Genomic DNA, 14,332 nt, shown 5'->3' on the forward strand with positions numbered 1-14,332 from the left:
TGTGTATTTCAGCAGCTCTGGATAACTTCTGCTGTGAGAACATAAGTGGGCTTTCTTCCTCAGCATCTCACACCCGCACCCAGCCATCCAGGTTTTGCAATTGGACCTAGAGTAAGAATTTCTTCTTCTGAGGAAAACCAAGCCCCAGTTCACTGCCTTGCAACTCCAACAGCTCTGCCAGACTTGGGGCCACATCTGCTGCTGGCTACAGTTGCATAAAGCTGGAGTAATTTTGTATGGCCTGAAATGGGAAGTGTAACCCTTTGCTTAGTTCCTACAGTGACACAGGAAGGTGACTAGGCAACTGTTAGGAAAAGAAGGGAAAAACCACATTATAACAATATATTTTATCGAAATTCACATGAAATTCGTTCCAGAGGACCACTGGGAGCAGTGGTTGAGCCTTTAAGGGACAGGTCCTGTTCTGGTTATTGCTAGGGATGCCTTGGTAAGCCCCTTCCCCATCCCACCTTCTTGGCCATAGTTTTAGATGTGGTATAGAAAATGCTGGGGGACTGTACTTCCCCAGTCATGGTAAAACTCTGCTTTCAGGGGAACATGTCCTAATGCCAGCCAGCTCCTTGCCCTCGTGTGAGATTGTGCTACCCACGTGGCTGAAACACTGCAGAGGGTAGGCAACGCCACTGCCATGTCTGGCTGTGCTCCTTGTGCTCTGCCCTCTTGTGTGTCCCCACCATGATAGATCCTGGAATCACACATTCCTGTGGGTTTCTTACACCGTGCAGTGAACTGATAACCTCCTGGTGTGAGCTGGGATGAGCCCATCAGCTTCTCTAATGGGAGAAATGCAAACCTTGAATGCCATAGACCAGGGGAGATCCAAAACGGTGCCTTGTTAGGTTTTCCCTTCTCTGCTGGGGCAGTGGCTCATGCAATGGCAGTCTTCAGCTTGGTGTAAGCCACGTTCTGCAGTCATCATCCAGTTTCTCCACTGTTGATTAAACAGTGACGGCAGTGGTAGAGATTCCTCCATTTGAAAGGATAAAAATGAAGGCAATGGTCTGGTGTAAAGGTCTTGGCATCTCCCACAGCTTATGACAGTGCCGCTAGAGCAAAAGGGCTGTGGCTGTAGCTTTTCTTTTGGAAGCTTACATTCCTTAGCAGTGGGAAATCGGCAGCTGTAATTAGTCTCTGATGTTCTCTGTTAATAACTGATTTCTCTGGTGCTTGCAAATACCAGCATCCCTTAGACATAGCTCTATTGTTTTGACCTCTTATCTCTTCTCCCTCCTCCTCATTGAGAGGGGGCCCAGATGTTCTTCAACATTACTAGCAGAAAAGCCATCCACCACTGCTCCTCCCCATTATATCCCTGTATCCAACACCTTCCCCTTCCATCCCCCCCACAGCCACTGTGTAGGAAAATGGCTCCGACTAGTCCTCATGGAAAAGGACACAGATGCCGGCAGGAAGCCCATTTGCTTTGGGAGGAAGAGGGGCCTGACATCAACAGGAAGCAGAGCTGCTCCTGCCTCCAAGTGAGGGGGGCCTTGAAAACAATGTCAGCTTGCAGGGAAGGACTTGGTGGCAGGAAACGCATGCACGCTGGTGTTTGCTGTGCAGAGGAAATGATAACCACTACCTGGCCTGACTTGGAGCAGAGATAGTGTGGTGGGGGGGTGGAAAGGTTGTTTTTCTTCACACTGTTTTTGAGCCAGATGGAAATTAAAGAGCAAAGTAGGGAATATATCAGGAATCCGTTGGGGGGCTTGGAAACTGAGGAGCACGATTGCAAAGTGACCAGATTTACTACTTTAGTAACAGCTGGATACTGCTTTCTTTTCCACTGTTAGCACTGAGAATGACCCTCAGCTTGAAAACTCCTGGCATGTGTATTTATTGAGAGGTGAAGGGAGGGAAAGGCCCATATCCCATGTGGAACTGGTGGGATTTTCTGTGGGGGAGGAAAGTCATAGGGACAACTGCTCCCACTGAGGGCAGGGAGGGCCTTGGGAATACGGAGAAGAGTTGCGTATAGACTCATAGAATCCCAGAATGGTTTGGGTTGGAAAAGACCTTAGGATCATCCAGTTCCAACCCCCTGCCATGGGCAGGGACACCTCACACTAGAGCAGGTTGCTCTGAGCCCCTGTGTCCAACCTGGCCTTGAACACTGCCAGGGATGGGGCAGCCACAGCTTCTCTGGGCACCCTGTGCCAGCACCTCAGCACCCTCACAGGGAAGAATATCTTCCTTATATCAAAAACTCCTCTGTTTAAGCTTGAACCCATTGCCCCTTGTCGTGTCAGGGACAGATACAGATAAACATCTATAGATATTTTTTGACAGGAATAGGTAGATATCTCTCTTGACTTACCCCTGCTAGTCGAGGGGTTACAAGCCTGTTTGGGAAATAAGAAGGTAACATCCTACTGTAACATTTTATTCAGCTTTATTTCTTTTCCCCTGTAAAAGCCATATCATGCCCCCTTTCGTCATTGACCTGACAGAACTAGTTTCTGTTTCTGATGCCCTTAACCCCTCTGGCAGGCAGTTGCAGAGGTCCAGTCCCTGCAGGTCAGCCTTGGAGAAACCATGCTGTACGCTCTGGGTGCATCTCGGTAGTTATGTGCCGACATCCTGGGGTGGAGGTAGACACAAACAGCACGGCAGGAAATGTTTTCTTCTAAACAATCCCAGCCCAGCATCAGCCTCCAGAAGGCTGGGAGGTTGTGTGACACCATCTGCAAATGCTGTTCTGCCTCCTCTGCTGTCCTTGATGGCTCTCGCAGGCTTTGGAGAGCAGGGGAGCTGCCCTCCTGCAACATATGTGAAGTGCTGATCTGCCACAAGGCTGGCAGATGGAGCAGTGCTGTATTCCCTGCTGTGTCTGAAAGAAGCCCTGGAGGTGCAGCACCACGTCCAGATGTTGGAGCCAGGCTGCCCAGCAGCTTCTCTTTTAGAGCTCTTTACCCTCCCTGGTGTATGGAAAGGAAAATACAGTCCCTGTGATCGAGGCTATAAGGTAGAGGACTTCAGCCTCTGGAGATGAAAAGGTGTAGCCAAAATGACCCATAATCCAGTGGGCTATCCTTGATTTAGCTACCAAGTGAGACCAATCCACCGAGGCTGGTTCTGGACTTGCTGATGTAGAAATCCATGCGTGTTTGAGGGATCCATCCCAAACAAACAGATTCCCTTGGCAGAGAGTAAGTGCTTCACCCAGAAATGCCTTCAGCACAGTAACTACACACAGGGCAATGCAGTAGCTAAATGCACTTTGCCTGGGGCAGGAAAGCAGGGGAAGTGTCTGTGCCAATGGCTTATTCATGACTGGCAGAGCAAGCTTCAGCAAGCAAGAGCTCCAATGTGTACTGGTGTATCCCCCAGATCTATGACATCAGACTTGTACAGCTTTTAACTCTGTAAATACCACCTTTAGGTGTTAGGCTTTGATGACACCTTATAAAAAAGCTATTTCTCTAAGAAGAATCTCCTGGTGATGCACATGAAACCTCTTTCACATGCATAGATACATACATACATAAATGAATATAGCTGTATATGTAAAAATCCATGCATAGATGTATGTGTTTCTACATAGATAGAAATGCACACACATATATATGCTATATATACATAGATACACATTTATTTATGTATAGAGGTTTGTGTGTCTGACCAGGGTGCTGTTTCTGGCAGAATTTTCTCCATGCTGCTGGGACGCAGAGGCTGTGCTGCTCGTATGCCATGGGCGTTACTTAGGATGGGTAGAACAGCACCTCATTTCACCAGACAAATATCAGCAATCCAAGTCACCCACAGCTTAATCCTCTGCAAACAAAGTCCGACCTGTTTAAAGCCTCCTCTGAGCAGAGCTGGGAGGAGCATTTCAAGGTGACCTTCTAGTGCCAGCAGCAGTCTTACTTCTCTGCTCTCTGTTGAACCTCAAACCATCATTATATGCCCCTGTAAAGCTGGGGAGAATGCTTCTATCATTCCTACACCTAGTATTTGCGTGCCACAGAAAAGCTAAGAGAGAGTAGGACAAACAGATTCATTTCTTTTTTGCTTTTGTAGAAAACCCTGCTGAATTCAATGAGGTTTTTTGTGTGAGTGCAGTTCTTTGGGTCAGGCCCAGACAGCCTTGTCATGAAAACACTGGGACTAAATACGTGCTCAGCAACTGAGCAAAGATGGAATGGATTTTGTGCTGCTTGGCTTCAGATGATGATGACTGATTATTGCTAGTGCCTTCGCGTGTTTGTTTTCAATTGGATTGACATCATAAAGGCTTATTTACTTTTTCTCAAAAGTCTGTTTTCATTTGCCTTTCACTTCTCATTTGCAGCTTTTACGGGGTTGTGTTTAGGCTCCTCATCTGTCTGTGTGTAATACATAACAATCCTCAGCAATTCTCCCTGCTCTTTGCCCTAAGTTGTTGACTATCTGTAAAACAGCCCTGCTGTTATTTGGGATAACCTCTGGAAATTGCTGTACCACACTACAACTGGAAAGCCCTAGAGGCAGATCAGAGAGAGGCCTGAATGGAAGAACATAGCTGCATGATCTAGTGTCAGTCTGCATCAGTCCATCAGTGCAAAATAAAACTAATGGAAGAGATACAAATATGTGCTGTGAGGTTCAGCCATGCAATTTGTCATCCATATGAGGGCTTGGTCCAGGACCAGCTTCTCAGTTAATTCATACCTTGCCACCAAACATTAATCTGAGCTCTCAGTGGGGTGATTGGCCCCTGCTCTCCTTTTCACACACCTGAGCTCACTGGTACAGCCATTATGCATTAGCTGTCACAGCTGGATGTGTGCTTTGAAGCTTGGCTATGGCTGTTATATACGCTTGCAAATGACTTGCTAATGCAGCAAGCGTGGAAAGAGAACCATGAGTGCTGATTGACCTCCAGCCTATCCTTGCACCTTCAAAGGGACAATAGGAATTTAAAAAAAAAGGCAGAGAAAAATGCAAAGCAGCCCACTTTGCTGCAGCACCAGAGCTCATGAGACAACTTCCTTGTTTCACCTTTTCACCAGCAGCAGTATTTTTTCCTGAAGCCTCCCAAGAATATGTGTGAACCAGTTGCGTTGTCACCAGCATGCCATCACTATGAAAATGGACTAAGGATTTGTCTAACAGTGGCACAGCATGACAGAACAGCACAAAAACTACAAACAAACTCTGTATCCTATAGAGATTGCTATAGATTTCAGTGGTGTTTGTGAAAGGCACAGTACAAAGGACTTTGATGCTGTTTAAGTAGAAGCTGGTATTTTTCAGGTGCATGTCAAGATCTAAGCACCCAGAATGTCTTTCTAACAGCCCCAGAAGGCTTCCTGGTAAAGAGAAACCTGGAATCCTTATTGCCTGAAACACTAAATTCAGACTCAGGAAGGAATAAGAAACAAACTAACACTTGACAGCCAGGTAGGGAGTATGTGCTGATCGCCTTGAATTGCCTTTCTCCAGGTTTTGGGACCCCAAGAACCCCAAGTTAAAGCTCCCATGTGTCAAGGGAGATGTTGGTTTCTACATTCTTTTTACAGTCAATAAATGTGTGTAATGGTTTACAAGTCACCTCTAGAGTAATTTTGGGACTGTAAGAAACTGAGCAAATCTGCATCAGCTAGCAGGATCGGGTAAAAGATGGAGACTGCGCGCTCTTTGTTTTCTAACTTGCTTCTGAAACCCTTGTAAATGAAAACATAGGTCAAAATCCGTTGAGAAGAGGAAAAAAACCTTATGAAGTCCATATATTTTCCTTGCTTTGTTGCCAGCAGTTAAGTAGGTTAGCATGGCTTACGTTAGTGTCCATGCTTAAGAAGTGAGCAGGGAAAGGAAGGAAAACGTCATACAGTGTGACATCTGCAGTTCATAAGGTTGTTTATTGATCTGGATGAAAGACAGAAGGCAGTCCAAAGACTACAAATGGAGCCTACATCACTGGCTGTCCATCCCAGTGCTCCGCATTTAGCCACACTCTTCCCTTGCAGATTGCTTCTCCCGGCTCCCTTGAGCTGCAGCATCGGCATTGCCCTGCTCATTCCTGTGCTTTATCAGAGCTGATGCAGCCTTTGGATTTGGTAGTGGTTTTGGTATGTCATCAGAACCGAGGTTAGCAGCAGAATTCCTATCTCATAGCCTGCTTATCCTCATAGTATCTAGTCGTTTACCAAGACAGAGGTCAACTTGTTATATGCAGCCTCAAAACTATTCTGATCTTTTCTATACTCATACCCAAGTCTCTTTTCTGAGACAGCATAAATTGTTCCATTTCTCCTGCCTCCAGAATGAATTACCCCAATTGCTTGTGCTGTGGTGAACAAGATGCTGTACAATATGCTGTGGATCAGAGCTGTTACTATTCCAGTGGTTAGCTGAGGACATGCACAGCCCATTGACCTGCCCTGCAGAACCTAAGTCACTGTTTTCTGCGGTGGCTTTACCAGAGACATAAAAGTTAGGAGTGGAGATATCCTGTTCAGTTATCTGGTCTTTTTTCGCAGGAAACCCACAGCAGGATGTTTTCCTTACAAAACTATTCTCTTATTTAGTACAACCTCTTTTCAAAAGTGCCTGCATGACAGAATTTGCCAGCTATGTCAAGGTACTAGTGGGGTTTCAGAGGGACATGATGACCGCTGGGGTTGAGAGTCAGCATTCAACACCTGCTTCTGCAGTGCTTTCTCTTAGGTTTAATTTGATGTGTAATGCTGATGAGCTGGCCAGGTCTGCGATGAGCCCTTTCGTTTCTCCCTGGAACATCACAGTTGTCAGATCTGCTTTGGAAAATAGCGTGTTCCTTTATGTTTTATTTAGGTATGTGAGATGTAAGCTGGGTATAATATCAGTGGGAAATAAACCCCTTGTTATGGTGCTGTTGACTTCATTCAAACTCAGACTGGGCCTGCAGGCTGTGTTGAAATGCATCAGTGTGCCACATCCCAGCGTGCTCAGCCTTTCCACTTCCCACACAGGCCATGGAGAGTGATGGCTTAACAGCATCTGACGGACCTGAGATCCTTTTTTCCTATGCCTTTGCCCACCAGAATCACAATGCATTCAGGACAGTGCTTTCATCGCAGGGAATGGCACTGTTGTGCTAACCTTTGTGACACTGCAGAGACATTTCCCACAGAGGCAGAGGGGAAAACAAATATGAAGCGTATGACTTACATGGTGATTCAGTTGTGCTGTCCATGCAGACAGGATCACCTTGGCGCCGGCTATTCCTCTCTTTTGAACTGTGTTTAAGGCAGCTCAGGCGGACGAGGCGAGGAGGAGTTGTTTTTAAGCTTGTTTGGTACTTTTTAGCCATTTTACGCTACTCAAACACAGGTGTGTGTGTGTGCATAGGGGGTTGTGGTAGCTCAGCACTAACAGCCAAACTAAACACTGGAATCTGGTGGTGGGACAGTTTATTTTTTCTTCTTCTATGAAGTGAATTTAGTGCTGGTGAAAAGTTTGCATAGACCTCCTGGAGACTGAAGCCCTCTGTTTGTCCTTGTAGCAGTTTCATCCAGGCAGGGCAAACCCCCCTCTTCCCCAGCTCTGCCAACTTCATCTCTGAGCAGGAGAGATCCTCTGCAGTGACTTCAGAATGCTGTGGTCCTTTCCATCCCTGGCCACCGCTGAAAAGTAGGAGGTGGAAGGCAAAGGAGATGAGATGTGGGGGCAAGGCAGGGTTTACCTTTAGCTGCCATGGATTAAGGCTATGCATTGGGAGGCAAACTGGAATTGTGACTGCTGCAGGGAGGAGAGCACCGTATGATCTTCTCTGGAATCTTTCTCCTACCTTTTGCCTAATGAAAATCAGACAAGATCAGCAAAAAAACCTCCATAAAGTAAATCTAGTGAATCAGCATCAAAGCTCGTGATTTAAAGTAGGAAGCATCAGGAAATACAGAAAAATGTCATATCAGAGATGCTGACTCTCATGTACGTTGCCATTTATACAATGCTGTTCCTTTCCTGTGATTAGAAGGCCAAGTCGATCTATGAGTATGTTCTATAATGTGTACTGTTTGTTTGGTTTTGTATGTACAAAATAACAACTCTTGCTTAGTACAGACTGAACCACTTCTTTTTTTTAGGAAGAAGTATTTCCTAATTTAGTCATTTAAATTGAAACAAGAGACTATTTTGACTTTTATTGTCATGCTATTGACATAGCGTGAGAGGAAGCATGCACTGCTATTGAGGGCAATGGGAGACAGTTTAAAAAAATACTAATATGTAACAAAACCAAATGCTTACTTACTTTTTTTATGGCACAGGATTCATTTTTTTTTAAGAAATATAAAACCAACAAGCAACAACCAAACTATTTCCTGCAAGTCAAGCATCAAAAAGCTGGTATTTCAGGTGAAATGAAAGGTCTGCTTTTATCCTCCCTTTACTTGACCTAAAATTAAAACAAAATTAGTAAGGACACGAAATATCCTCCATGTGGCATAAACCAACCACTAAGGAGGACATGAGCAGCTCTGCCACTCATTTTTAGCCTTGTGAGGAGCCCTTTGGGGGAGCAACAGAAGGATAAAGTAAAACAAATCGAGCCTGCTGCTATTCAGTCCAGTTCAGACCAGCGCACCCTGAACACATGACCCAGTCCAGGTTAACTAACTTTAAGATCAGTCTTACTAGGCAGTATTCACATTGACTGCCATAACCAGTCAGTTATGGCAGCTGACTTAGCAACCTTCTCCGTAGGTTCCTTCTGTAGCCCATGGAGACTCAGTTTCCTCTTAGAGGGCAGCACTAAAGGCCATAGGGCATTGCTTGCATCTCCTGCTGGACCAGGGTCTTCCTTGCTCTTTGATGCTTTGGTGTGGGCCCAGAGGCCATCCTCCCACTGGTCGTTAGATGAGGGACTCCCTCCTACTTGGGCTGCTTGGTGGTTTAGTTAGGTACATGCTTAAAGCTTCAATCCAAACCACTCAGTCTTGTGCCAGATGAAGCCTTTGACAGTCAGGCAAAGAGTGAGCGCCTTGCTTGCTGGTGGGGAGGTTTGCTGGGTGGTAGCACCATGGCTGGGAAGGACAGGAGAAGGGAGAGCCCTCCCTCTCCATCCCGTAAAGGAGGTGGCATGAGCTGCGGTCATGGAAGAGACCCTGGGGAAGGTGAATGTCTGTGTACACGGAGGTACTATCCAGCGAGAGTGGAACGAGTTACTGTGACTGCCCTTCTGGTTTATTTTTGTCTAGGGGAAGAGAAGTATTGTCTTTTGTGTGCAGTGTGTTTATAACTCAATTTCCCTTCTGACTGATGCCTTGCTCTGCGCTGTCTTCTCCTCCTCCATCTGGTTTCTATTGTATTTTTAAATGAGGACAGTTTGGCTGTCTGGCAGAACAAGCAGTGTCTGTGTGACACCATCTGCCTCTTCCAACTCCTAAGCCTCCAGCACAGTTTTAATTATAGAAGTGTTAAGATTGGACACCCCCCGACCCACCCCTTTTTGTGCCTGCACGGACACACAGAGCCCCTGCTATAACATCCATCCATGCCCAATCTTCCTTCAGGAGAGGCACAGCTCTGTGATTTCAGTGTGTAACGCTGATAGAATCCTGTGGTAAAGCACATGCTAGAGTCTGTACCTCCCCACGTTCAGGGCTGACCACAGCCTTTGTTCTGATTCATCAGGAACCGTGTCTGAAATAACCAAACCGCCTCAGAAACTCCCTGGAAACGGGAGGGAGCTGCTCACTGCTGCTCTGACCTCACCTTCCCCCAAGTACCCAAAAGACTCGGCTTTGTAGAGGATCAGAGCTGCTCAGGCATTTCAGAGCTGCAGGTCCTGCTCAAAGAAAACATTTATTGTGCTCCAGTTTCACACAAGCACTGCATTTAGTGGCTTGCTTTGCAGGAAGCCAGTGCAGTCTGTTCACCTCCAGGGATCGAGGTCAAAGCCTGTGATTTTCAGTTCCAAGTCAAATGTGTCCTATGTGGGATTTGGTTTTGACATCACAAAACTGCCACACATTTTGGTGTATCTGGCTCTATGTCTTTGTGTATGATGAGTGAAGAGCACTGGTAGAGACAGGCGAGAAGCTCAGGGATGGAAAAGCAGGGAGAACTGCAGGGCTGGAGTCAGAGATACTGGTAGAGCTCAGTGCATATCTTCAGTCTATAGGTTGTTTCTACTGTGGAGTCTTCACCTGCTTTAAAAAATGGGATGAATCTTATACATTTACTACAGATTATTCCCCTCTGGCCCCCTTTTTTTGCTTACCAACCCTCAACAGATGGATCTACCCTTCTCTGCTTTGTGTGGAAGAGGTTTGCTTACCTGCGTGAGGCCTCTTGACCTAATTTATCCCAAGGAAACTTCAAACTCAGCAAAAAACACAGTGTGATTTAATAGGTCTTACTTTCAAGAGGTCAAGTCAGTCACAACAAACATCAGTCTATACAGTTTTAGTTGGTGTGCTTATTCTTAACATCAAAGTTTCTATCTAATAAAGGGCACTGTGGGCATGGACCCTATTTTTGTGGCAGCATCGTATGAACTTTGTCAGTATAAAGACAAACCTTTTCATGTGGCTGTCCTTATCAAATAGGTATCCTGTTCAATTATATCTTCTTTTCCAAGGTTCACCCTTTCTCCCACCCAATAGATCTGAAGTGAACTTGGATCTGCCTAGCTTTATTTTTTTGCTGTTTACATTAGATTTATTCCCAGAGACCCCTACCAAGAAGGAGATATTAACATGCCATGTGTGTATAGCTCCTGCCCCAAAGATGGTACAGCCTGACCACCCAGAATTGAAGAAGTGGCCTGGAGTAATTTGCCTTTCTATTTTCTTTATGTATTTTATTCATCGTCATATGATCTGAGTTCCCTACTGCAGTCTCAGACAATCAGGTCTTAATCAGAAATAGGAAGGTCCTTTTTCTTGATGTGAAACTTGGGCTTTTCTTGGTAGGATTTTAAGGAAATGTTGTACTTTTATTTTGCTCTGTCTCCTTCCATATCATCTAGTCCTCTTAGGAAGGAGGTGCTCTAGGCACTGAAAGGGATGCTTCCCATGTTCCTTCTGGAAGGCACTGAAGTCCCTTTTCAAATGTATAGCTCTGTAACTGCTGTGGACAAAGCTTTGACTGTGTAGGCTTCACCTGTTCTCTTGGTGATTTCATGTTTTCCCATGAACATTGTTGTTGTAGGCTGAGTCCTGTTAGTTGTAGACTAACAAACTGAGGGTCTTAAATATCAGCCCAAGGCTTTGAGTGTGACACAGCACGACTGATGTACCTGCATTATGAGTCCCCATTCAAAAAACCAGAAAGTCAAATTTTCCCTGTTGTTTTGGAAAGGCTGCTTTAGCTGAGGATTATTACTCTGTTTGGATCATTCAGGCTTCCAAGTAATCACTGTCATCTTATGTGTCCCCGCCAAAAGAGAAGGGACACACAAGAAGGATCTCTTTACCTCCCTTGGTAAGAGTCAGGAGCAAAGGTAGCACTTCCCTGACTGACTGGGCTCAGTAATAGTGTGTCAATAGGTGGGCACCTGCTTGGGAGCCCTCCTCACCGGAGCCTGTGCCCTGGGTTGCTCGGTAGGGGCAAGTCCACTCTTGAGCTTGCTCTGGCTTCAGTGGCATCCAAGAGAAATACAGTGATGTGCCAGCTGGTTTTTGTTCAGGCTGTCCTTGGAGTGCTGTCTTTGGATGCTGCCTGATGAAGCACATGTTAATATGTCAGTGTGGTCCTGAACTTCGAGCAGAAGAACTCAGGGAAGGTCTAGCCAGAGGCATTATCTTTAAGGTGTCACAAAGATGCAGCAATTGCTATGCTTGGCTTTCCAAATGTATGGCTTAGCCTGTTTTCTTCCACACAGCTTTCTGAGTGTGCAGTGCAGCAGAGTCAGCATTACAGCAGGGAACTTTAACTATTGCGTTTACTGACTTCTGTGCTTATGGCTGTGTGGAGCACTGCATTAAATACACAGTAGTTTCTAGCACCTAATAAGGAAGGGCTCTCTTACTGTTATTGTTATAGCAAGGGTTGTTATAGTACTGGGGACAGGGAGGCTTGGTCTGACCAAGAGATGAGGGTTTCCTACACCTATATAATAAGGAAAAAATTAAACATATGCTTTGGGTCCAGGCTTGGATGTAAATGTTATGCCTCAGGCTCCTCTCAGCTTCAAGACTGGTTAAGTCTTTGGCTGGTTATGCTGATGAAGTTCATTTGAAGCTAATGTCAGATTTTGTCAGTGTGCAGATCTAATCAATATTTGAACTTTATACCCCCTCTGTGGGGGTTTATGAGCACTAAACTGTGGGTTTATAGGCTTATATGGAAGTGCGAATGCTTCTCTGATTTTTATCCAAGCCAATCAGACCTTTTGGCACATTTCAGAGAGGCTGGAACTCTATTTTGGGGAGGGGGAAGATTCCTAGGACCTCATGCTTTACCTCATGCTTTCAATTAGAATGAAATTACTTCTTTTTCTGGAAGAAAAAGGAAAACAGAGAGAGAGAAACCCTACCTTTCTTTCCACAGGTTTCTGTGTCTTCAGGGGTAGTCATTGTATGCCAATAAGCATGGCACGGCACAACCATAGCATATCCCTACTTTGCAAATTGGCTATGGGCAGTTTGTGGGGTTTATTTTTGGTTTGCCCTCTATTTCTCCCATTGCAGAGGACCTCTGCTGTTGTTCCGTCAAACTGTCTCCGCTGTGGTGACTCGTGGAAGTTCTCAGTGTGTGTTCATTGGGCATCTTGCCTTGCTTTCCTCTCCTAGTCCCCTACGTGCTGAAGAGCTGTGCGGAGTTCATTGAGACTCATGGCATTGTGGATGGGATCTACCGCCTCTCAGGAGTGACATCCAACATACAAAAGCTGAGGTAAGGGCAACCTGTCTGTGTTCCAGAAGGATTCGTCACATTGCTTGGTACCTTTCCATGTGGTATGTAGTTGCCAGCTGGGTTTAAACCACGACATAGTCCTTCAGGCACACACTGGGGCCAACAGAGCTCTGCACTGATGCAGAAGACAACCTGCCTCTGAAGCTGGTAACAGGGAAATACAACATTTCAGGGATTAGTCCATGAGAGAGGAAAAACATCTCCCTCTGCATCTATTAATGGGAAAGGCATAAAGGGTCTCAGCACAAATGCTGAGTTGTTCTCTCTCTCTTCAAGACAAAGCAATGTCTTTATATCATTTGGGATGTACTCATGGGACTATGTTAGGGGAACCAGAGACTAGTTGAAATCTCAGGACCTGATCCCAGAAGGCAATCTAGGCCAGGCTGCAGAAACATCTCTGCTTTCCATATTGATTTTTCTTCTAGCTGCAAAAGAGGACTTAGGGTGGAATAGTGGGATGCTACAGCTCTTATTGCTTCATTGCTGTATTGTTTCAGACAAGAGTTTGTTTCTGATCAATGCCCGGATCTGACAAGGGAAGTTTACCTCCAGGACATCCACTGTGTGGGGTCACTCTGCAAGCTGTACTTCAGGGAACTGCCCAACCCTCTCCTCACTTATGAGCTCTACAAGAAATTCACGGTGAGACGATTTTGCTGTTCTTATTCCTCTCCAGCAGTATGGATGTGCTGCAGGTTCCTCCATGATAGCTGTTTGGGATTCACTCCAGTGTCCTGGCTTCTGGTGCATCTGTATAAACACTTCTCAGTGCTTTTCCCTTCTTGTCTTGCACTGGCTCTCTTTCCCCGTCCTTGTTTCTTTCCACCATAACATGTTTATTTCGCAGTTTCTCTGCTGTTTCCTCTACTTCATCTCGCTCATTTTTCCACTGCATTGCTTCCCTGCTGTTTCTCTTTCTCCCCACTGCACACCTCCTCCCAGAATTACTCATTCTCTTTCTTTTCCTCATTACTATCCATCACTGAGAAGCTTCTGGATCACCTGGGGCTTATGATCATAATCACAAGGGTGAGCTTTCCTCCTCCCTGTCCTTCCAACAGTCCCTGATGCCTGCACAAACTGATTGCTCAGCCCGTGTCTAAAACACCAACTTTTCTGCATCTGTAGCATTTTCCACACAGTTTCTCAGAGTACAGATGACATGGGTTATGCCAGCTACAGCATATCAGGTCCATCATGATCATGTCATAAATACAAATGGCTGAGGAAAGTGGCAGCTGGCCAAGCAGATATCTCTAACCTTGTTTAAAGAGATTATAATTCAAAGAGTAGTTACTCAATTCTGCAAAACAACAGGATTATACATGGATACAGTCAGAGCCTAGAAGCAGACTGCGGGGGAGCTGAAAAATAAGAGCACAAAGCCTGAGTTTTTAAGAGAGTTGGCTAATTTTGATGACAGATAGGATTTTATGCAAAGGTGGTGCAGCAAGTTGTGCTCGTTGTTACAGTTGCCTGCTTC

At 45.5% G+C, this 14,332-nt stretch overlaps 1 protein-coding gene across 1 annotated transcript in view; it reads left to right on the forward strand.

Moving 5' to 3' along the window:
- ARHGAP31 (Rho GTPase activating protein 31) overlaps positions 1 to 14,332 on the forward strand; it is a 54,798-nt gene that overhangs the window by 22,865 nt on the left and 17,601 nt on the right. The window contains exons 2-3 of the mRNA XM_010019876.1: positions 12,723 to 12,825; positions 13,347 to 13,491. Of these exons, the coding sequence (XP_010018178.1) occupies positions 12,723 to 12,825; positions 13,347 to 13,491 (248 nt within the window). The remainder of the gene's footprint in view (positions 1 to 12,722; positions 12,826 to 13,346; positions 13,492 to 14,332) is intronic.

Source organism: Nestor notabilis, unplaced genomic scaffold (assembly GCF_000696875.1).
Source record: "Nestor notabilis isolate BGI_N333 unplaced genomic scaffold, ASM69687v1 scaffold4978, whole genome shotgun sequence".
NCBI lineage: Eukaryota > Metazoa > Chordata > Aves > Psittaciformes > Psittacidae > Nestor > Nestor notabilis.